This window comes from Cyanistes caeruleus, chromosome 9 (assembly GCF_971803275.1).
Source record: "Cyanistes caeruleus chromosome 9, bCyaCae1.hap1.1, whole genome shotgun sequence".
NCBI lineage: Eukaryota > Metazoa > Chordata > Aves > Passeriformes > Paridae > Cyanistes > Cyanistes caeruleus.
Window position 1 is genome coordinate 32,242,006 of NC_141709.1, and position 23,089 is coordinate 32,265,094.

General features: G+C 44.9%; 1 protein-coding gene across 29 annotated transcripts in view; it reads left to right on the forward strand.

Annotated features, from left to right (window-relative positions):
* NFIA (nuclear factor I A) overlaps nucleotides 1-11,371 on the forward strand; it is a 404,462-nt gene extending 393,091 nt beyond the window's left edge. For 22 of the 29 annotated variants that reach the window (XM_086841691.1, XM_086841689.1, XM_086841693.1 and 19 more), the window contains one exon: nucleotides 9,730-9,998. In XM_086841691.1, the coding sequence (XP_086697817.1) occupies nucleotides 9,730-9,747 (18 nt within the window). In that variant the 3' untranslated portion in view covers nucleotides 9,748-9,998. Of the gene's footprint in view, nucleotides 1-9,729 lie in introns of all 29 variants that reach the window. The other 7 variants (XM_086841699.1, XM_086841707.1, XM_086841705.1 and 4 more) reach the window with 2 other exon arrangements.
* The last annotated feature ends 11,718 nt before the right edge of the window (nucleotides 11,372-23,089 follow it).

The following is a 23,089-nucleotide window of genomic DNA, read 5'->3' on the forward strand; positions in this document are numbered from 1 at the left end:
GGGGGGGACAGGGGGAAGGCGGTTTTGCTCGCCTGAGGACTGCAGGAACTGGCTTAAATTGAATAAAACTGTAAGTACAGTATCGGGGACGGCGTAACAAGGAGTTCTGCAAAAGCAACACCACCGGAAAGCACAATGAAGAATAGAGCGGGTTACGCCGCGGTGAAAGTATGTACTGGTTGTTATAACACCGTGCCTCCAGAATAAATTATGTCCCTTTAAAAAGTAATACTTTAACTGTGGAGCTATATAGAGACAATTAAGACGATATTGTTCTCCTCATTTCCCTCCCTCCCCTCCCTCCCTCTCTCTGCAGTAGCTCTGTGGAAACTTTTAATGCTGCAGCTTGAAACTTGGGCCTCTGGGTCTGAAATGCCTGAGAAAGCACTGCGGGCTCTAACTGTAAAACATTCCTTCGGCGGGCCCTGGAAACAGGGCGCGCTGGCGCAGGCGAAGTTCAGAGGGATCACATGGAAATGAGGGCTGGCTGCAGGCTCCCGAGGAGAGGTTTATTTCCCTTAAACCTGAACTTGAACTTGGGGAGGCGCAGCCGGAGCCTGGGCCGGGCTGAGGGCGGCGGTGAGGGGCTGGGAGCGGGGCCGCCGCAGGCCCCGGGCACCCACCCTCGGGGCTGGGGGGTCCCCAGGCACCCAGAGGCTTTTGTTCCGTGTCCAGGGGCGAGCTGTAGTCTGGGGAGCCAAAGGGTTTTGCTTTCATCCAAGCAAAATGCTGGAAAGTCCCGTCGCAGCAGTGTGTGTGTGCCGTCCCGGTTTCCACGGGACTTCCCGGCATGAGGTTATAAGCGGCTCCGAGCCCCCGTGCATGTGTTGTTTCACAAAAGGAAAGAAATGAGTGAGATCTGCTGTAAGAAATACGGGGTTGTTGCACTCTAGAGCAAATTTAACTGTGCTTCCAGCAGAGGAAAATACGGGGCTGTCTGAAAACAGGCGTAAAGTGCAGAACTCAACCCCTCTCGCAGCACTTTTGCTTTTACCTCGAAATAGTAGATGTAAACCGCGAGGTGGGTTTAAAGTTGCTTTTGCCTCTTTGATATCGTGCATCCCGCTGTTTCCTTCTCTTGCAAAAGTCTGTAGGACGGGGGAAGCGAGGTGCTGATGCTGGCGGGTGTCACCCAGGTGTGGTGGCAGAGGTGGCTGCTGTCCCAGCCACAGGCGTGGGGCACCTTCCTCCCCTCCTGCCCACAGCTGGCCTTGGCTAGGGGGTCATATTTTGGTCATTTCTGATTACTCCCGAACAATTTTGGCTATGTCTGTAGCAAAACTTTGAAAGGATGAATGAGCGAAAAAAATCCCGCTTGGCAGTAACTCAGGAAATATCTACAAAGATGTTCTTTCTGGAGCAGGATCTTATTTCAGGGTTTGTGTTAGGATCATTTTTATTCTGTGACAGCACATAAAGAGAGCGGGACAGAGCAATGAGGTCTGGCATAGCTAAAATCCCTTCTGTGTGTGTGAGGTTATATAGTTTATCAATGCAGAAACCACCACGGGCTTGGAAAAGTAAACAGCTGGCTTGGGTCTGTGCGCTGCACTTCGGAGTTTGTCTGCAGGATTTAAATGGCTCGCCTGCGATTTTCAGAGCGGGGCAAATATATATAGTTTTCCTTTCAAACATGTCAAAAGGTTTTTTTGCAGCCGTTTGTTTTCTCAGTTCTTTTTTTTATTTGTTGCAATTTTCCTCTCTGATTCATTCTGGTTTATTTTGCTTTTGCAAACGGCTTCACTGCCACCAGCAAGTCTACAAATAAATAATAAAATTTAAAAAAAAAAATTAAAAAGTTTCTAGCCCACTCAGAAAACCTTATGGCAGCAACAAATATCAGAGAAAGCCATCGTCTCTCTCAAAGATTTCATCTCACCCTCCACTTAATCCGCTTGCTGTACCTCAGATCTCAAGTAACTTTCATACTGTGGGCTCACTTTAATGGATAGAATCTATTTTTCATGAAAAAAGCAGGAAATAAGCTGTCTTTCGTACAAAGATTTACAAAATGTAATCATTGTTGAAATATTCTCTTTGAACTGCCTTGTCCGCAGGGGTGTCTGGCTCCCAATACCCCCGTTTCTTTAGAACACCCTTACAAGTTCTTCTGGTAGATCAGGTACACTGGTGGTTCTGGTCTTTGATGTCTTGAATGAATGAAAGAAAAGCATAATAAAAGAGAGCTGTTGATCAAGCATAAAATACTCTTTAAGCTGACAGAATGGCAGAGTTAACACATTCTAAGCTGCTTTTAGGTTTTTCCTTTTTTCCTCACATTTTCCTGTGCTTTGTGTACAGTGGGGGTTTTTATTTTTTGAAAAGTCTCTGATCTATGTAGTATGCCGTCCTCTAACAAAAACCAAAATGGGATTGTTTCTCTCTCTTTCTCCCTTTCTTTTTCCTCTCTTTCCCTCCACTATCTTTTTTTTTTTTTCTTTTTTTAAACAGCAAGGGTTGCAGTTTAGCGTGGCTGCAGTCCGCTTTCAGCCGACCACGCAAAGTTTAGAAGTGATTTTGCAGATTTCAAAGTCAATTCGCTAACAAATAAGTGAACTTTATTGCTTGGTTTTTTAGAAAACTGGAGGAAAACTGTAACTGGCAAAACATTCCCCAAGTAAAGGGAAGACCCTCTGCCTAAAAGCAATTTTATAAACCAAAAGACGGGCAGGAAAATGACCTCATTGTGAGAGAACTTTTCTTTTAGAGGCAGAGAAAAGGGAAAGTTTTCTTCCTGTAGATCTAATTTAGATCTTAAGTTCCCATACATTATTTATACATCATATTTAGAGTGCCAGCCTACTCTGCTGACGGGGTTACATTTCAAACATTTGCCATTGATAAGTCTTTGCTGTATTATATTCAGGCTAAATGCGAATATGTCATAGCACAGTCAATCTTTAATCTGCTGAGCTCCAGGTCCGGGCAGCAGGGGGTCCAGCACTCAGAGCATTGCTTTATACTTAAGAAACATCTGGGGCCAGCTGGGACACTTTACTGGAACATTCAGATGTCTGGAACAACAGCAGGAGTTACTGTATGAGTGTGTTTTCATAGGTTTGGGAGGGTTTGGGGTGACTTATTTAAAAACACTAGCTGTTCCCAAGTTGAGGTTTGAACCCAAGCAGAAATCTTGCCTGAAGTGAGTTTGTTGGTCCCAGGAGAGAAGTGGTTTTGGACTACTATACATTTTTAATAGTCAGCAGGCAAAAGTGCATATTACAAAATTATTGCACGTAATTTAATGCAGTTTGCCACAACTGGCATTCCCGCAAAACCTATTGGATGCAGAGCTACTGTATGCATTGCCTGGAGACCAGTGTCCCTCCTGGGACAGGTTTTATCTGCCTCCAGACAATATAAATGTGCTCGGAGTGGGGCGTGTGACTCTCCCTGGTGCGGATGTTGGACAACCAGAAGATTCTCTCACTGTTTTATGTCCCTTTGGGGATGACCAACATGCTACTTAGGTCCCTGTTGGTATTTCAGTCTGGAAAATATAATTACTAAATAATTAATCCCAGCTCTAAGAAAATAACTTTCATAGTCACAAAGGTGACCTTGTCTTTTATATTCACCTTTCGGTCCTACAGAGTAGGATCAGATTTTGGGCCTGGAGAAATTCTGGAGGAAGCACTAGAAGAGTGGAATGAATTCAGATGTGGGGTAAACCAGACACAGTTGCTGTGTCTGCAGGAGCCTTCCAGCCAGTCGCACCAGAAGCTGAACTGCCACTGTCTCCCCTCACCCTGGCAACCCTTTTGAAGTGGCATCAAAGGCCCAGTTTTGTCCCCTTGCTTTCACACGATGCACCGTGGGGAAGAGCCTTCCCGGCACCTCTCACAAGGTGATGCCAAAAGGCCCAGTTCGCTCCCTAGCTGCTCACATTCTTATTTTATCTTTGCAACCAGAAGGACTCGTTACCCTAATTCACCTCCTTGGGGTTAATGTTCGTGAGAGCCTCAGAGTTCTTGAGGTGACTGAAATGTCATCCCCAAACAAAACAACTCTCAGCAGTGAGACCTCACAGGTGCCAGCGGTCGTGGCTTGGGTTCAGCTGGGCTGCCCAAACAGCCTCTTTGCCGGCGAGCTCTAAAGCTGCGGGGTTTTATTTTATTTAGGTTCTTATCACAGGTGGGTTTTCCCGCCCGGGCCCGTGCAGCGATCTCTTCCTGCACACGCCCGGGGCAGCAACGGCCGCAGCGCCACAGCAGCCGCATTTGAAGTCCCGATGGGACCAACCCATCCTGCCACCAGGCACACAAACTAGGCTGCAGCCTACAGAATATGGGTATCACTGGGCAGGTCTGAGCCCTGAGTGGGTACGGGGAAGCCAAAGCTGCTGTGCGTGGAGTTTGTCAGAGTTTCAAACGTGTGAATGTCCTTAAATAACCTACATCGCCCAGAGAAATAAGCCAACTGTCACACCCAGTTCTGGATTCCACATTAACAACCTCCTTCCGCAGCGTTAAACTTTGCCCTTGAGGACTTTTGTTTAACTTCTTAATTTGAAAAACAGATAGGGAGGGTGCACAGCCCCGGCTTTCTGCGCGAGCTGAAAGGTCCCATTGTTGGGGCAGATGTGCAGGTAGAAGCAAATGGAACGAGTTTGGGTTGGATTGTTGTTCTGGTTGGAAACACGTGAGCGGTGCTTGCAGGGAGGCTGGGGGTGAGGGACGGAGTGCAGGAAGGCTGGTTTCAGAAGGTTTCCATAAACAATGGGCCTGTTCCTGGGCTCCTGACTCAGGCAGAAATTGCTACAGGAGTCGATGAGGCACTTTGAGCTTTTCGCCTGTTAAACATCCAGTATCACAGAATGTTTCCTCGCTGTTCTTCCTGTGCAAAGCAGCCAGTTGTCCTCCAGGAGTGGCTGGAGGATTTTTGTGTATCTCTGGTATCTCCAGGAGTGCATAAGAAACAAATAGACTTGCGCTATCAGAGAACCATAATTGCCATCTCAGACTTCCTGTTTAGGATTCAGTCAAGTAGATATTGTTTATGGATCATAAAACCTTACTACTGTGAGGATTCTCAAATACGAGTTTCAACTTTCATGGTGCTGTAAATTAGGGAGGGGAAAAAAAGTGTGATAATACTCCTCAGAGAACAGTAAAATAGAGCTCTGCAATGGTTAAATGGAATTTTATAAGCACATTCAGTGTGGAACTGTTTTGCATTACATGAGTTGAATACCTTAGAGATGACACACATCTGCAGGCACTTTATTAAATCCTTAGTCAGCACTTTTCAACCTGATGAGATTACTTCTTCATTTGACTGGAGAAAGGGAAGCAAAGATCTCGTACCGGACTGCAGAATTCTTTCTGATGTTTCACCTTGAGCGCTGGAGAAGGACAGCGAGATGCTCGGCAGGACAATACAGACTCGCAGTGGCACCGACAACCGTGCAGCAATTTTAGTGAGCAGGACCTTTAGCTCCAGTGGGTTCATTTAGCTCTAAACTCGCTGGGAGAACAGTACTGCAAAGTAAATAGAAGGGAAATAAAACACCGGCTCTTTTATGAAAAAGGACGGAGATAATATCATCCTGACTGTACTGTGATAGGGCCCATGATTTAAATGGAGATTTTAAATTAAGAAAGGCAACACCGCCTTCTCCGAGTGGGTGCAGTCGGATAGGTTACAGAACTGAAGGGATGAAATGGGTGAGGTGCTCAGACATTGAGCAGCACTCTAAAGCAAGGCACAAAATACCTCAGCCGTCTAAATGTAGGGATCCAGGCTTCTTTTTTTCCATTCTAAGCTCCCTAATCATGAAAAAAAACCCTTGATAGATCCCAGCTATCGGGTCTCCAAGTGCCTAATACGCTTCCTAGACGTTTTCATTTGAGGCCGGAGGTCTCCTCTCCCTCGCAGAGAAGTTTCACAGGTGCTCCAGAGGAACAATGGTGCTCTTCAGCCCTAATCCTGGAAGACTTAGACGTGTATAGGAGGCTTGAGGGGGATATGAGATCTTAATATTAAAATGATTAGCAGAAAAAGGAGGATCATTCTGTGTGTGCGCTTCAGCTGTAAGATGCTCTAAATTAAACCGAGAGCGGTCTAAATGTCCCGAGAGCGGTGCTGGTGGGATCTGCTGGGTAAATGCGCTCTCTGTCTCGCTGTTCTGCTGCCTCAGCCCATAAAACATCTCATCCAAGTGGGGCTGCAGGAGCAGGCGGAGCGGGACGCAGCTGTTGGCGAAGCGCTCCGAGTTTGGGTCCCGTAAAAGCAGCTTTTCACTCAGGGCCACGCGGAGCCCCGGCAAGGAAGTTTTGAAACGAGCGTGCGGTTTGGTTTGGGTCTCTCCTGTAAGGGTTAATTAAGTTTTTCATTGGTATTAAGGCCGAGCAGTGTCTGCAGGAGTCATATTGACACCCCAGTGCATGGTAACTCTACTCCTTTATTGACATGTTGCTAGTCAGGAGCACAATAGCGCTCTGTGTCTGCAAATCATTGCTAAAATCATCTCAAGAAAAAAAAAAAAAAAAAAAAGTTTGAAAGCCCAACGCGAGACAAAGGCCCCAGAGCTGCACTGCGCCGCTCAAAACTCCCGAGTCAGCAACTTCTATTGATTAAAAACTAACCTTTAAAGTAACTCGCAGAGTGTGTGGTTAGCATTTAAATTTAAACATGTCATGAGTTGATTTGTGTTACTGAATACCAACTCCGAAGGAGTTACATTCACATCAGATTTTTTTTTTTTTCTAATTCCCTTAAGCAGCTAAAGTATTTCATGAAATGTCAATAGGGCAGGGGGGAAAAAAAAGGTGTTTTGGAGGGAGGGGACTCGCGCCCAGCCTCGCCGTTTCTTTTCCCATGCAAATAGTCACCCCAAAAAGAAAAGTGTGGGGAGCGACACACAATAATTAGACCTTTGTCTAACTTTCCCAAGTGCCAGAGAAAGACAGATTAATTAAATATACAACAGTGTTGGTTTTTGGAGTGGGGGTCTCTCTTGCTGTGGAGGTCATAAATTAGGCAGAATAAATAGTTCAGTGTGTTGGGAGCGGGGCTCGACGTCAGCGCGGCTGGCGGCGGTGGGAGGGCGCAGCGCCGCGCTTGCGGATGGCGGTCACGTCTGGGGCTGTCTGGTTGCCCTTAGCAACGAGACATGATGTAACACCGGGATGAACTTGAACTTGGGGGACTTGAAAAGGGAACAATAGACCAGAGCAATCAATAAAGCCTATTTCAGTGAAGGATTACAGAGCCGCTCTGGGGTAACCTTGTCTGCGAGGCGCGGGGTGAATAGCGAGATGCGTGAAGGAGCGCGGGGCGGCGGGGGACGGACCGACGGAGCGGCCGGGGCGGCCGGACACACGGACAGAGGGGCGGGGGGCGGCGGAGCCCCGGCGGGCCACGGGACGCCAGCGCCGCCAGCCCCGGCCCCACCTCCCAAACCTCTGCGCTTCTTTTTTTATTTCCTGCTCTTTTTTTTTTTTCTTTTATTTTTCTTTTTTTTTTTTTTTTTAAAAAAAAAGGGGGTGAAAAAAACCCCAGCTTTTGAAAGGAGGGAGGAGTGGCGAGGGCAGCGGCTCCCGCCACCGGCGGGCCATGTGCCGGGCCAGCGGCCATGGAACAGCCGGACATCGGAGATGGGAACCATCGCCTGGAACTGTTCAACTTCTCCACTCCACGGCCTCGCAGCCTTTAACCCTTCCATTCCATCACCTCGCAGTTTTAACCCCTCTACTCCATTGCCTCTCATTTTTAACTTCTCTACTCCATTGCCTCTCTTTTTTAACCCCTCTACTCCATTGCCTCTCATTTTTAACTTCTCTACTCCATCGCCTCACAGTGTTCAGCCGTTCTTCTCCATCGCTTTGCAGGGTCCAACCCCTCTACTCCATCTCCTCTCAATCTTTACCCCCTCTACCCCATCACTTCAGTCTTAACCCCCCTAACTCCCATCATCTCTCAGTCTGTAACCCCTCAACTCCCTCAGTCTGTAACCCCTCTTCTCCTTTACTTTGCAGTTTTAACCCCTCTACTCCCTCCCTTCCTGGACTTTACCCCCTCTCCTCCCTGCTGGGCAGTGCCACAGTTCCCAGTCCGGTCCAAAACTGCCACACTCAAACAACAAGCATGAGAGATGACCCTGAAAAGTTTGGAGAAGTTGGGAGCTGGCAGTGGCCGGAGGTGCCAGTTGTGGTTGGAGATGTCTCCAGCACAGCACAGCCCACACTCCACGTCCCTGCACCCACCTAAAAATCAGTAGGGCCCCGCAGTCAGGGAGGAGAACGGGACTTGGCTCCGCTTCACGGACCCTGCCAGAACTTTCCTCTGTTTATAAACTTTACATATGAGAACTATTTCGTTTAATTGCAGCCTGAGTAAGTCTAAATATAAAATCTGTAGGCAATAGATGGAGCCGATATGGGACCGGTGTGTTTGTATTCAGAAGGGTGAGTGGAGGAAGAGTTAGTTAATGAGGTGTATTGGAAGCAGGACAACTTCTCCGATCCTGCTATTTATTTTACCGGTTCCTACCTCCATGGCAAGACCACATAATCTCCAAGTCCCACATGAAACTTGCCTCAGAGTCTTCCGTAAATGTTCATAAGTCCTCCCTGAGTTGACTGTGCTATCAATCATGTCAGAGGCCGAAAAGGAGCGGAGGAAAAACTTGGTAAAACTTGTCATCGGTCCGTGCGCTCGCGCGGACGCACCTCATATATTACAGGAGCCCCAGCAAAAAACGGGGGGTATCAGCAACGGCTCTTCAATACCTGAGTCTTTCTTGTTGTATTACTTTACTCCAGGCTAAATAGTTGCCGCTTGTTGGTGTATTCCCACAGCAATATGTCATTGCCAAGGAGCATCCCCCCGCGCGCACGGTCCCAGGGCCTAACACTGCTCTCATTCATCGCGGGTTCAGGTTGGGCTGACCCTGCCGGGGCTGGGATGGGCTCTCCCCGGTGCGGTGGCACTGCCCCGGCTCCAGCAGAGCCCACTCCAGCTTCCCAACTGTGTTTATTTTCCTATGCAGGAGTGAAATTGCTTTCTGTGCTCCGGGCATCTGCGCCGTTGGGTTAAGGACGGTATTGTTGCGGGGCTGAATTCCCAGGGAATTCCCTCCCTTTGGGAAAAAGAAGAAGGGAAAAAAAATATTTTCCCAAAGAAAAGCTATTAGTTGAGGCCCGCGTTTTGTTTTGAAACACAAGTACGGGCAGAGGTACGGGACATTTTCACTGATCCACTTTCCCCCAGATTTGCTTTATCCTGGCTTTTCTGTAGCGATCCACATTTCTCCTAAGAAAACAGCCCTGTTGTTGAATTTCTGTGCATCTGTTCCAGCGAGACAGTTGAAGCAGGGCAGTATAAAGCAACAGATGCTTATGCTGGCACATGCCTAAATACCCAAGAAAACCCCGACTGCAGGGTGATAAATGGCACAGAGAGGCGAATGTGTATCGCCTTTTCAGGGGATTAGACAAAAGTGAACTGGAGGGATCTTCAAGCCATCATCTATTAAAAAGATTGATAACTTGTAACGTGACATGACCCCCGCGTTCATCTGTAGCTATGTCCAGCGACTGTCGGCGAGGGGAAAAAAATATATTGATTTGTACAGTATTTTTAATTAAGCTTTGTAATTAGGTCAATTCGTCACGGTCTCAATTAGCCCCCCTCTTGGTGGAGGAGGCTGGCGGCGGTGCCCGGAGCCCTTGGGGAAGCGGCGAGAGCGGGCGGCCGGGGCTGATGGTTCTCCTTTCTCTTTTGCAGTCCTGGTACCTGGGATAAAAGTCTCCGCTTCCCACCACGCACCGGACAGACCACCAGACCCCTTCCCACCTCTGTAACACGGAAGCAGCAGCAACGCAGCGCAGCGACTTCACATCGGCGGAAGGGGAGGCGAGCAGACACCGACAGCAAACTCGTACATGGAAATGGCAAACGTTATGGTTGAATGGCAAAGGCCGTAACTTTCTCTCGAGATTTGATTTTAATTTTTCTTTTTTTTTTTTTTTTAATTTTTTTTTTTTTTTTTTTTTTTTTTAAAAGACAACTTTAGGACTGTTGTAATTTCTCATATGGTGCTGGAAATGGTTGGGCTTCATAACTTTTGAAGTGTTTCATTGGTAGTGTAAGCATTAGGTGACACTGAGTAGAACTAGCCTCTGCTGCTGCTTACCAACTCGCTGTTGTAACACACTTTCCATATGGAGCCTAACTGTTTTACAGTATCCTCATCGGATTTTCCCATACAGGTGTGAGACTTCTTGAGAAATCATGAAACACACTTAAACTATAACTTTTGTAGTAGCTGAATTCTGCAATATATAACTTACCGGACAGACATAGAGCATGGGTTTTTTTTTTTTCTGTAACATATCGGGGGGAAAAAAAAGAAAAAAAAAAATGCAGGTTTCTTTTTTTGTTGTTGTTGTTGTTGGGGTTTTTTTTTCTTTTTTTTTTTTTTTTTTTTACAGTCGGCACTTAGAGATGTAACATGAACCATAAGAGCATTGTCAACAATTTTTTTCCACTCGATTGCAGAGCGATTTAAAACATCAAACTACTACTATTCACTAAAAAAAAAAAAAAAGAAAAAAAAGAAAAAAGTTTGAAATGCTGCACTTACATTTAAAAAAAAACAACATTTTTCAACAATTTTCAACAATTACACAAAAATTCACGCAGAAATGGGGAAGTTGGTCTGTTTTGACAGAAACTGACAGGAATCAATCAAAACAATCGAATTTTGAATTGAGTAAAGTGCAATTTCATTGGATAGCTAAATATCTTTGTAAGATAGAGATTGTTGAAAATTCTATTTTTGTTTTCCAAGTCCTTCCACCCCAGGACTCTAAATTATTGGGGTAAAAAACAGCCTTGCAAGAAAAAGGGGAGCTATTTTTGCTTTTTATGTTTTTTATTGTTGAACTTGTATCCCTTTAAAACTGAAGGAAAATTAAAAAAAAAAAAAACAAATCTAATGGTGCTTTTACCACAATATGTTAACTACATTAAATGCTAATTAATCATTTTCTGTTATCAAAGCACATAACTAAAATTAAATCATAATATCTGTTAATTTTATAAGCTAAAAGTCACTATAATGGATTATGCCAATTCTGACAAATTTTACGTGTTTCCGGCAATATAGGGTTTATCAGTTCTCAAACACCTTGGGAATAAGAGAGAACGGTCCAGAAAGTAAAACACCTTTGTGTCCCTGAACTGGTACATTTTCTGGACTGTGAAGAAATCATTACAGAAATGAACGATGCTGATCTTCTTACAACTTATGCCAGTTCAAAGCAAGGGCACTTGCTGAAGAAGAAAAAAAAAAACAAAAAAAAAAAAAACAAAAAAACAGACAAATAAGTAGAAAATGGAAAAAAAAAAAAAAAAAAAAAAAGAAGTTTGGACCCCAAACGTCCTGTATCTTATGTACAAAAAAAAGGAAAAAAAAAGAAAAAAAAAAAGAGTGCAAGTGATTTTTTCTATCAGACAGCGGAGCACCCCTTTGCTTCACATGCAACTTTAAGAAGGTTTCCTATACTATACATATATATACGTTCTGGTTGGCGAGTCCAGCTAATCAGAGAAAGTCTCTGCATGTTCTAGTGTTAGTAACTAATTTTTATATAGTTAATGTAGGGTAAAGTAGAGTGCATTAAGACACAATATTGTAATCCCTATTCCAGGCACTTGCCTTTAAACTATGTTTGTTCGACCCTTCAGAAGGGTTTCTACTACTGTCCTATACAATCAAGTAACTGAAATTCTTGGGAAGACACTTTGCTCCTCATCTTTTCCCTGAAACGATGTTTTGTTTTGTTTTCTTAATTTGCACGAAACAAAAAAAAAAAAAATTCCATATCAATGTGCCTTGCCCTGGATAGCGATTATTTGTGGAATTGTTGCACATGTTCCTATATTGAAAGGGGTTTTTCCCTAGTCAAGCATTTGGAGACACTTTTTGTAAATGTGACTTTTATGTCAGCCATTGTCAGTTCCAACATCTAGAATTAAATAGGATGTTAGTTGTTCCGCAGATAGGAGTAGTGTTTATTGTCCTGTATGGTCAGTGGCAGTGCTATTCTGAGATCTGTAGATGCTAGATTATCAGTATTTTTGGATGTTGCTGCATTTTACCTTTTATTTGGAGTCTTCCTTTTTTTGTTTTGTTTTCTCCCAGATATATGAAAATATGCAATACCTGCTTATATCATGTAGAAAAGCTTAGCAATTATTAATTTTTCTTTTAATTTTTTTTTATTTGACCAAAGTTGGTGCTGCACTTGACGCAGTGTGTTTTAGGTGTTTGTCTTTGTACTTTTGTGATTTTTGAATGCACATGCAGGAAGGGCTCTTCTTAGAGAAGCAGTCAAACTGTGAAGCACTAAGCTGAACCCTGCTTCAAGCAATTTTTGTTTTACAACTGTTCCTTTCACAAGCAAGCCTTAAAAAAAAAAAAACTTCCTTTTTCTTCAGATCCCACACCCATTTTTATTAGCAGACTGCAATCAATCCACATTCAATAAAAGTATATAATGCCCATTTTTATATGCACGTTTTTAAACTTCCAAGTTCTGAAAATTGTTTACTGGTTATTCTCTATTTAAGGAAAAAATAAAATGTTTTGGATTTTCATATGTGTCTGATAAGTGGTTGAGTAGTCATTTTGCTCTATTGTATTGTGTGATTGTTAGTATATGGTATCACATCCTCTAGCCAGCATCCTTTGCCTTCCCTATAGCACTTAGCTGGGCATTACTTTATTAAGACATATGTGCACTAAAAAAAAAAAAAAATAGCAGCTTTCAGTGCTTCACAGTGAAGGGAAAAAAGCCTAGACAAACATTTTGTCAGAACCTTGCTATGAGACAAGGTATTACCAGTAAATTGGTTGTATATACAATAAAATTGCACCCTTTTTTAAACAAAACAAACTAAGCAATAGTTTGGGCAGTTAGTTGTTTTTAGTGAGCATGTTGTAGTCATGGCTGCAAAGAGAGAGAATTAAACTGCCCACTCAGAAGATATGTAATTTGTATGTTGTATAGTTTTATTGATTACACTGATTTATTCTACCCTATTTTATAATGCAGGACTTTTGTAATGTTGTTTAAATGAGGAAAAATTTCTGTCAAATTAGCTTAGTGGAATTTCTGATTGTTCGTTATAAAGGCAGCGTTCATAGAATTGCTTTTTTTTTTTTTTTTTTCCTTTGGGAACTGGATTTAAGTTAAAAACTTTCCCGTTTCCTTTTTTTGTATGTATTTAAATACAGTTATTTTTCTTCTCTCAATGGTATAGCATATTCCTATGCTTGAGAAGTATAGGCTACTGAAGAACCATTGTAAATGGACATTACAGGTATGCTGTATTTTTGAAGGTATTTTTGTCATATTAAGTTTGATGACACTAAAGTTAGGGAACTCTGAGCAGAATTGCGAGAAAAAAAAATGTTTTAAAGGCTTTAAAACATTAGGTAGGAGGTCAAGGGTGTTAACCAACAGGGGTTGTAAAGTATTACACACTAAATTCAGTTTGCGTTCACCTTCCTCTCACGCAGGAAACGCGGCAGTTCCGTTCTGTGCAGGTGTAGAGAACAAACAGTGTTTTTTAGCCCTTTAGAGGAGCGGGGAGGCGAGCAGGGATGGGCAGGAGGGATGGAGCATCCACCCAGCCATCCATCCATCCATCCATCCCTGGATGGTCCCGGCGTGCGGGCGGCAGCGGAGCCCCGGCTCCGTGCAGGGCGCTCCTTTGGAGTCACCCAACAACTTTTTTTTTTTTCCTCCCTGCCTCCTTCTCTCCAGAACTGTCAGACGCACAAATTCTCTGACCTGTGCCCACCCCCGCCCATCCAAATTTAAAGCCCTAGGGATGGCTTAGCGCGAATTGACTTTTTCCCAAGTTAATTCCTTTATTTTTTCCCCTCTTTTTTCGGGTTTGTTTTTTTTTTTTTATTTTTGTTTTTTTGAGCGAGGGCACTTGCTTTTCTCATGCCGCACACCCCAGCAATGCCATTATTATTTATTCTTCTTCCTTTATAATAAAAAAAAAAAAAACAAACTTTCGGGCTTCAAGTTTAGGCAGCCATGGTACACTTTGTCTCTGTTGCTTGTTCCCCCACCCCTTAAGGTCGAAGGGGAAAAGAACCACCAAGTTTTCTCAACTCCACAGTATTCAGTCAGCCCACAGGAATATGCAAAATCCCTCTAACATTTTTTTTTTCTTTCTCTAGTTCTCTTTGTTCCGTATATTTGCAGCTTTGTAGTAACAGTGTTATAAAATATTTACTGTACAAAAATACAAAAAAACCCAGATACATAGCCTAAAACAGTTTTTTTTTCCTTGTGGTGAATTATTTTTTTTTTTTAAGAATGTCAGTTAATATTGTACTTTGCATTGTGTCTCTGGAAATATCTTTTTTTTTTTTTTCTTTTTTTTTATTGGTAGAAGGCCTCCATCGAACAAAATTAAAACCATAACCGGCATGACAATGTAAGGAGAGCTTCAATGGCACCTAAACAATAAATAAATAACAAAATCAACCTCATGAGGTCTGTCAGAGGCAGGTCTTGTGAAGTTAACACTGCCTGCTAGGCAGGATTTTCATTAAATCAAGCTTACAATGCCAATTTTGTCTTGAAGTCAATGCATGTATTACTGTTTGACAGTAAACCCAGCTATGCCATCATCAAGTCCAAGGCTGCGCAATAGTCTAATTAGTATCGAGTACATTTTCCTTTTATTTTTTCCAATAAAAAAGCAGTGGGATGAAAATTGCTTTGATATATAGCAGGTAACATTGAAGCTATTCCATAGCACTTAACTGTAGTGAATACTGTGTCACCAATTCTGAAATCAATTTAATGTTTAATGCAAATCCATTACATGGTGCTATTACAGGCTGGCAAAATGATTTACAAAAATGTGACAACTTGGGCTCAATTCACTCTGCTTTCCAACAATGTAAATGCATAGCAGTGTTTATCTGCATGAAAACTATGCACTAATCTATCTGAAAAAAAAAAAAAAGAAAAGAATATATCAACTTTGGTATCTACTTTCCGTTTACTTCGATCCTTGCCTTTTCGGTCATTGTTATAATGCCAGCTTTAGGACAGAAAGAATTATAAGAAAACCAGCATAATACCTGATATATTAAAATGTAGTGCCTGTGAAATCTGTATTATATTGCTCTTCTGAAGTAAGATTTTTCTACACCGGTAGCCTTCGCTGTCTGTCAGAACCTTCTGATATAGGTGATGTAAAATAACCGTACAATATTAATGCATGCTATTCCATAATGCTTAGTAGCTGTATGAATATTACTCAAAGTTATGTTAGTCTTTTTTTCTGACTTGGTTCTTGTCAGATAGGTTTAAAGATATTTCACTGAGAACGCAAATTCTGTCTTTATTGATTTGGGGTGTTTTCAGTATTTTGGAGGTATACATTTACTTAAATTCAGTATTACTTGTGTTTTGGGTTTTTTTTCTTTTTTTTCTTTTTTTTTCCTTTTCTTTTTTGTTTTTTTGTTTTGTTTTGTTTTTTTGGTTTTTTTTCCTAGAGGGCAGGACATGGTGTTTGAGACCAGAAATCCGTGCCTGGTAAGATTTTCGTCTCGAAAAGCTACCCTAAGAATTTACAGAGCTTGCTCTGAAGAACAGTTCAAATTGAAGGGACAGTCCTTTAAACCCACAAACGAGACCGAGCTCATGTTGCGAGAGATTTCTTAATGGGCAGCGGTGAACCAGGTACCCATGCTTGACCCTTCTTCACACCAGACTTCCTCATATAGAAAGAAAAAAACCCTTTAAAAAAAAAAAAAAGAAAAAAAGAAAAAAAAAACCTCATGTGGTTGTTTAGTTTCATGCACAGTTGCAATATTTTTCTTCAAACAAATTCTGTACAAAACTTTGGGCCCGATTCATAAAAGCTCCTTTGCTATTAACACGGGAGGCTGGTGGGCTTTTCTCCTCCAAATTGAGGGTGGGCTTCGCCCTGGCGAGCCCCGCTGGCCCTGCTCTCCCTCCCCTTCCCCTCTCCGCCTCCCCCAGCCCCGCGGAGACCAGGAATGGGTGGGAAGGGGCCGTGGAGGAGGCGAGGCAGCGCAGGACCATGCTCCGAACCCCAGAGGTGCAGCTTGGCAGGAGGAAAAGGGGGAGGACGGCTCCGGCCGGTGCCGGGGGCTCGGGACACGGCGACTCGATCACAAAAGAGATCTTGTCCGCACCAGAACAAAACGCGCTCGATCGCTACCTCTGAGCTCTAGAGAAACCCTCCGTCGGGGCGAGCGCTCGCCCGCAATGTGAACTTTTGTACTTTGGATGCTTTTTTTTTTTTTTAGGGAAGACTATTTTCCACTTAGTTAATCTTCTATGCTCGAGCATGAACAAAAACAATTGTGTTGGGTGAAATCCCCCCCCTTTTATCTGCATCCACAAATTAATATGAGGGGAAAAACAAAAAGAAGATGAGTTTCTAGACGGAGCATGGTAGAGCGAGAGTGCCCGGCTCGGCATCCGCCACCGACGCCGCTCGTCCTTGTTGCAACTGCTGCCTTGGGGACAGGGTCACGAAATTCTTGGGAAATACAATCAAGGAGAAATCTCCATTTTGGCCAGCTGTGCGGGTTCTCCAGAACTCTGCCCCAGCCCAGCCCAGTCCCTCAGCGGCGGGTTGAGATTTGAGGCGCTAAAATTTCCACCGGCCGTGTGAAAGATCTGCTGCAAATTCACTTGACACCCGTGTTAATACCATGTCGTGTTCATTTTTTTTTTATGAGTCAGGCCCCTCGTGCCTCTAGTATACTTGTATTGACTCTCATAGTTACCATTTTAGTTTTACTGTGTTCTGTGAAAAAAATTGTAATTGGTTGAGAATCACTGTGGGCATCCATTCTTATTCAACTAAGTCTCCGCAGGTTTTTTGAGCTGGTGTGGATTAGTTTAACTCTTGTATTCAACCATTAGTGCTACCACCTTCTCACATTACAATACAATTACTGGAAGCAAGTACTGCATTTCCTATGCAACAAAAAAGGAAAATAAAAAATTGCTAATGCTATCAGGCTGTGTTGTTATTTACTCCCAGCCGGGCACGGGGTGGGGTTGCGGCTTCAACCTTGGGCATCAACTTCTCCTGGCCCCAGCCCTAAAGCCTGGGCAGGCTCCCAGGCAGCAGCTTCATCCCAAATCGTGGGGATATTTGGTTAAATCGAGTCATTCTTGTCACATCGGCCACTCTTCCCTGTGTTTTTGGTGTCCAGCCACGCAAAATCGTTCCTCGCACAATATTGGATTAATCCTCGGCAAACCTCTGCAGATTAATCATTCGAATTAAAGAGATGAAGCACACCTAGGAAACATCCAGGAGATTAATAAATGCTGCAAATTCTCCAATGCATCTTTAAAATGTAGCTAAACTATAAAAATATTGCCACATTTCCGAGGAGCCCCAGCACAGCCGCTGCTGTTGGGATTGACCTTGGAGCTGCTGGCAGAGCTGCCTCTCTCTGCAAGGCTCTGGGTGCAGAAATAGGCAAAAATTAGGGTTTTTTTACAAATGTTAAAGTTTCCTTCAAAGTTCTTCACTCTGCAACACTTTTTGCTTAAAAGATAAATGAAGAATTTAATGTTGGCAGAAAGGGGTTTTTGCATTTAAGCCATTCTGGCTGTTTTCTGTGTAAAAGCAAGCACTGAGGCCGGTGAAGGGTGAGGGCAGCTCCAGCTGCAACACCAGCTCTTCCACTTCATTTGGGGGGAAATCAGTGTTTTCTAACAAACAGCTGCCTGACACAGGTAAACCGCTGGTATTTCCTTTCTCACACCTCCACAGAGTTTTGGTTCTGGCTGCACAGCCAGGGCGGGAGGGTCAGGCTGGGCACAGCTTGAGTGTCACCGTCCCCAGGGGAGGACCCTGTCTGTGCCCCTCGCTGTGTCCTGTGCTGGCACTGATGCATGGTGTGGCAGCTGAGGACAGGTTGGAGCCTGTTCAATTTGGCTTTTTTTTCCTCATAAAGGAGACCAGACAGTAAGGAAAAGCCAAATCTGTCCTCAAAGGAAACACAGTACCCCAGGCAGGGCTTGCCAACAGCACTGGCCCCTTTCACCCCCACAAGCTCTGGGAGGAGGGAGGAAGAGGGGGGAGTGAGGGTGCTGAGCTTGTGCTCTCTGTCCCAGTTGGGCAAAAAACAGCCCAAACGGTGGTGGTGGTGCCCTGTTGGCTTGGAAGAGAGCCCAGTGTGGGCCAGCCTGTCCTGGGGGCTGCCAGAGCTGGATGCTCCCTCCCAGCGCTGGCTGTGAGCACGGGGGATACCGGGATGGGAGGGAGGGAGAGGCACCCACCCGTGTACACCACTGCATGAACAGACACAGAAAAATTAACACCTGCTTTTAAAAAGTGCAATTACAGCACAAAGGGAGGTGTCACCCATCAGCTCCAACTGCTCCTCAGCACTGCCCGTTCCCCATTCTTGTCCATCCCTCCCTAAAATATCATACACTGTTATTTATTTGTACCCTTCGTTATTGAGGGCCTTGGCTGAGGCTGCTCTGGGTTTGGTGGAGGAAGCACGAGGGGTGCAAGGGGTGACCCTGTCCCACAAGGACGATGCCCATGCTGGAAGTGCAGTGAGCACCACCTTCTGCTTTCTCCCTCCTTCCCTTGCACGTTTTCTTCCCCTCCAGCTTTCTGCCTTTCTCTTTCTTCCTGTGGGAGAAAAGGTCTCCATCAGCATCTAAGGAAATAAATCCCATTTATTATTTATCGCTATCAAAATGTGTCAGCCTGGCTCGGGACGCAGGAGGAATACGCAATAGCCCCCTCACAGAAATCAAAAAATTTGGGTGGAAAAAGCAGAGGGTGGTGTTCAGGCAGGGAAATGCAGGTGCTTTGACCTGCTCAGAGGGAGATCTGGCTACTTAACCATTTCCTTAAATGCAAATGTTCCTGTTGATGCAACTGGAACAGGACTCACTGAGGCGATGGGTCCGGCCAACATCTGCTGAAGACCAGCCAAGACTGGAAATATTTCTTGGTTCAGTGCTTCAGCAACGCTGTATTAATTGCAGCTGATGTTTTGATGGGCAGTTAGCACACAGGTATTGATGAAAATGGCACCACTTCATCTCAAAATTAACTGCTTGGCCATTCAGCAACAGGAGCTGATAAATTATGGCAATAAATTTGCCACAGAGATTTATGCCACCGTAATTCGGTCGCACAGGCATGCTGTGGTGGGGACAGGGACCACAGTCAACACCCTTCATTCCTCACCCATATGTAGCTCCGTGGGGGTTTTCAAATGTTTCCAGAAATTTGGGTGCAGGAGTTTTGTAACCTCCCAGGTCAGTTTTGGTGCTCCTTTAAAAACAACAATGCTCAGGGTGCCAAGGGACCCTTCCATGCCACAGGCAGCTGGAGGCATGGCCACGTCTCCAGAAGCACAGGGGATGCTCTGAGCCACCTCCTCTTCCTCTGGATCAATGGAAACAAAGCTGAGGTTTCCCCATTGGTGTTATTTTTACAGAGGCCATTGGCAAGGAGAGGAGCCAGCTGATAAACCATGCAGTCATCCCACTTTCCTAAAAACCTTTGAGAAACGGAGTCAGGCTGCTGGTGCTGCAAAAGGGAAAGATGTCATTTGATTATAAATAGCAATATTATTAGTCATATTGATATTATTATCATCATCATCCTCTCACCAGTGCTGCACCCAGCACGTGCTTATTTATTCATTTATATCCCATTCCACCCTCACAAAGCATTGCTGCCAGTCAGGGCAGCCCCAAAGCCACCCTTTATTCCAGGCTTTTTTAGATTTCTACAGGATTTGCTCCAAGAGGGACACAAGGTGCGGGCAGGGGCTGCAGCCCACCCTGTGCCACCGAAATATTCATCTGCAGAGGATGAACAGCAGCTCCCTGCCTTGGGCAGCAAAGAAATTGGAAAATATCCCTGTAAATGTGATTCATGGGACACAGCACCTGCCTGCACACTGCATTATCCAAACCCATTAGGGTGAGGGTGACACAGCCAAACTATTTTGGGATATGGCTTTTAATTCCTCTCCCCCACCACCACCATTGTTCCTTATTTCCCCACAGGAATTTCATATCCCAGCACCTTTTTTTCCCTTCCAACGCTCTTCCAAAATTCTTCATGTTATTACTGGGTGGAAGAGGCCCAACTTGTACAGAAACTTCAGCTGGAGGTTGCATGTATAAATAAATGTGACAAATTTAATAGGGTAGGATAGGTATTTGAATTATTGATTGTTAAATATTTAAGCTGCAAGTCCCCATCCATCAGCGTGTGTGAGAAGGCTCGGGGCAGATTTATGGTGCTGAAGTTTTCCTGGTTTGCTGGCAGTTGGCATTTCTATTAATTATAGCCCACACATTCAGGGTTTTTTTCAGGATTTGTTAGAAGTATTTATAAAAGATGTCCCTATTATACCATTTAAATATTGTTTGTGCAACTGGAACGTGTTTTCTATTGTGGATTAATACCCTGTTTGATTTAGGGGAAAATTAAATTAGAAGGTGTAAGTCTCGGGAGACAAATGCTTTATTTGAGAAAGGTTTCCACCACTGGAAAGCACTAAGTTTTTCTTTTAGATATAAATATTTTGCTCCAGGTGTTTCCCTGGGTCTGCAGGTGGGTGGAAAGGCTTTAAAGTGCCCTTGGCGACAGGGAGTGGGAGAGGAGGCACGTGGTGGGGAGGGGGCAGGATGGAATACATCCTATTTATTAATTTTAAGGGATTTAAGGCCTCCCCCTCTAACTATTTCCCCGGGAAGGATGCGAGCCCTGGGGCAGGAAGGGTCTGTGTGAGGGAGGAAACCACCCGGGGCCGTCAGGTCAATAACGCGCCTCCGAAAAAAATCCCTCCCGAAGTCTGGAGCTGTGTGATGGATTGTAATTGCTCAGGAAGAGCCATTACGGCCCGTTAGGTCAATACTCTGCATTTCCAAAGTACTTTAATTAATACATGTTTACATCAGGTACAGCAGGGACTTCTCTGAGCTGTGGTATTAGGCCAAGAAAGGCTTCAAACTTTCATAATTTTTTTTTGGGGGGAGCATGGGTTTAGTCTCTTAGTGCTTTATTGCACCCTGTAAAAACACATCTTGATGTCATGAGCAGCAAGAAAATCTTCCTCCAGCAAGAGCAAGACATCCCTCTCACTGGGGACAGTGGCCAGGGGCTCCCACAGGGCAAGGGGGGGCCCCCGAGGCTTCACCAACTCGCTCACCACAAACCCCTCATCCTTCCGCTCCTGGTTGTTCTTTCAGAGTCACAAAAAGTTATCAGCAAGATAAATTACTGCTGCTCCAGGGGTGTGAGGGATGCTGCCAGGCACTCCAGATTATTTTGGGGAGGGTGAGCCAAACCCTTCAAGGCATTTTTAAATCCTAACTTCTGTTAAGCCACAAGTCACCCGTCCTGCTCATGGGACCTCAGGGCTCGGCCACTTCCCTCTGTTACCCACCTTTCTCCTGGGTGCTGCTGTAATCCTGAATATGCAATTAAATACATGAAGGATATTAATTAAATTAGGATATAATTAAATATAAGATAATTAAATATAAGGAGGACGTGGACCTGCTGGAGCGAATCCAAAGGAGGCCACAGAGATGCTCTGAGGGCTGGAGTTCATCTGCTGAGGAGCCAGGCTGGGAGAGCTGGGGGTGCTCACCTGGAGAAGGCTCCAGGAAGACCTCAGGGCCCCTTCTATTGACTAAAGGAGCTCCAGGAGAGCTGGAGAGGACCCTGGGACAAGGGATGAAAGGACAGGACACCGGGAATGGCTTCCCACTGCCAGAGGGCAGGGCTGGATGGGATATTGGGAAGGAATTGTTCCCTGTGAGGTTGGGGAGGCTCTGGCACAGGGTACCCAGAGCAGCTGTGGCTGCCCCTGGATCCCTGGAAGTGTCCAAGGCCAGGTTGGAGCAACCTGGGATAGTGGAAGATGTCCCTGCCCATGGCAAGGTGTGGATGAGCTTTAACACCACTTCCAGCTCAAACCATTCTGGGATTCTGCAGCCTGGTCTGGTGTTGGGGTCATCGGGACATCACCGATGGGACGCTGCTGGGATAATTCCATGTCTGTGCGTTGATGTGGGTACCAGAGGTGTTCCATCTCTCCTGACTCCGTAGGGCTGGGAGCTGCCTGGCCCGGAGGGGCCAGTGACCAGCAGGTAACTCAAAAAACATAAACCCTGCAAGCTTATTGATTATTTTTTTTTTCATTTTATTTTTTTTCCCCCCTGCAACCACAAATTAGAACCGGCACTGCTAAAAATCATTGGCCTATCCACAAATTTTAATTAAAACCTAAATAAATCATTTTGGGCGCTGCACTTGCATACAAACAATGCGGGAGATGGCACACTTACAGCGGCCTGTCAGCAGCCGCTGACTAATGAGTCGCTGTGAAAATACAACCCGAAGGGCCGGAATTGAAAGCAGATTCCTCGGCTAACGAAGGGCACATGCGACCCCGCCGTGGCCATCGTGGCAGAAGGCACCAAAACCAGCTCTGGGGGCTGGGGGAGAAAGAAAAATTTCGTTAAGGCTGCAGGCCGAGGTTTATTAAATAAAACACGGCGGGGAAACGCAATAGCGCAGCTGCAGCCTTTTCGCCCAGCAATGGAGTCATGTTTTCCCCTGTCCTTGCAGCAAACAATAACCATATGCTGGATTTGTTACCAAATGTTTATTTTATTCCTTCATTAGTACACAACGAGGACTTGGAAGAAAGAGGTTTCGTTGCTCCAAGCGCTCGGGAAGAGCTTTTAACCAGGCCCCAGCTGTGCTGGGTGGAACTCGTGGTGCCGCCCCACGCTGCTTGCAGCGGGTGCCGCTCAAGCTTGTGCCTTGCCATGTGTCACCACGTGTCCCTGTTGTGTCCCCAGACCCGGGGGTCCCACCCCTGGGTGGAGGAGCAAGGATGGATCCATGGATCACACGGTTGTTCCCACCCCAGGCACGGTGCTGTGGGGAGGGAGGCCAAGTGAGACCTAAAGAAACTCTTGGGATCTTCTGTCTCTCAAACAAACTCTTCTCCCGTGTTCTAGAAGCTCTCCCTGTCTGATGTGACAGGGAACACCTG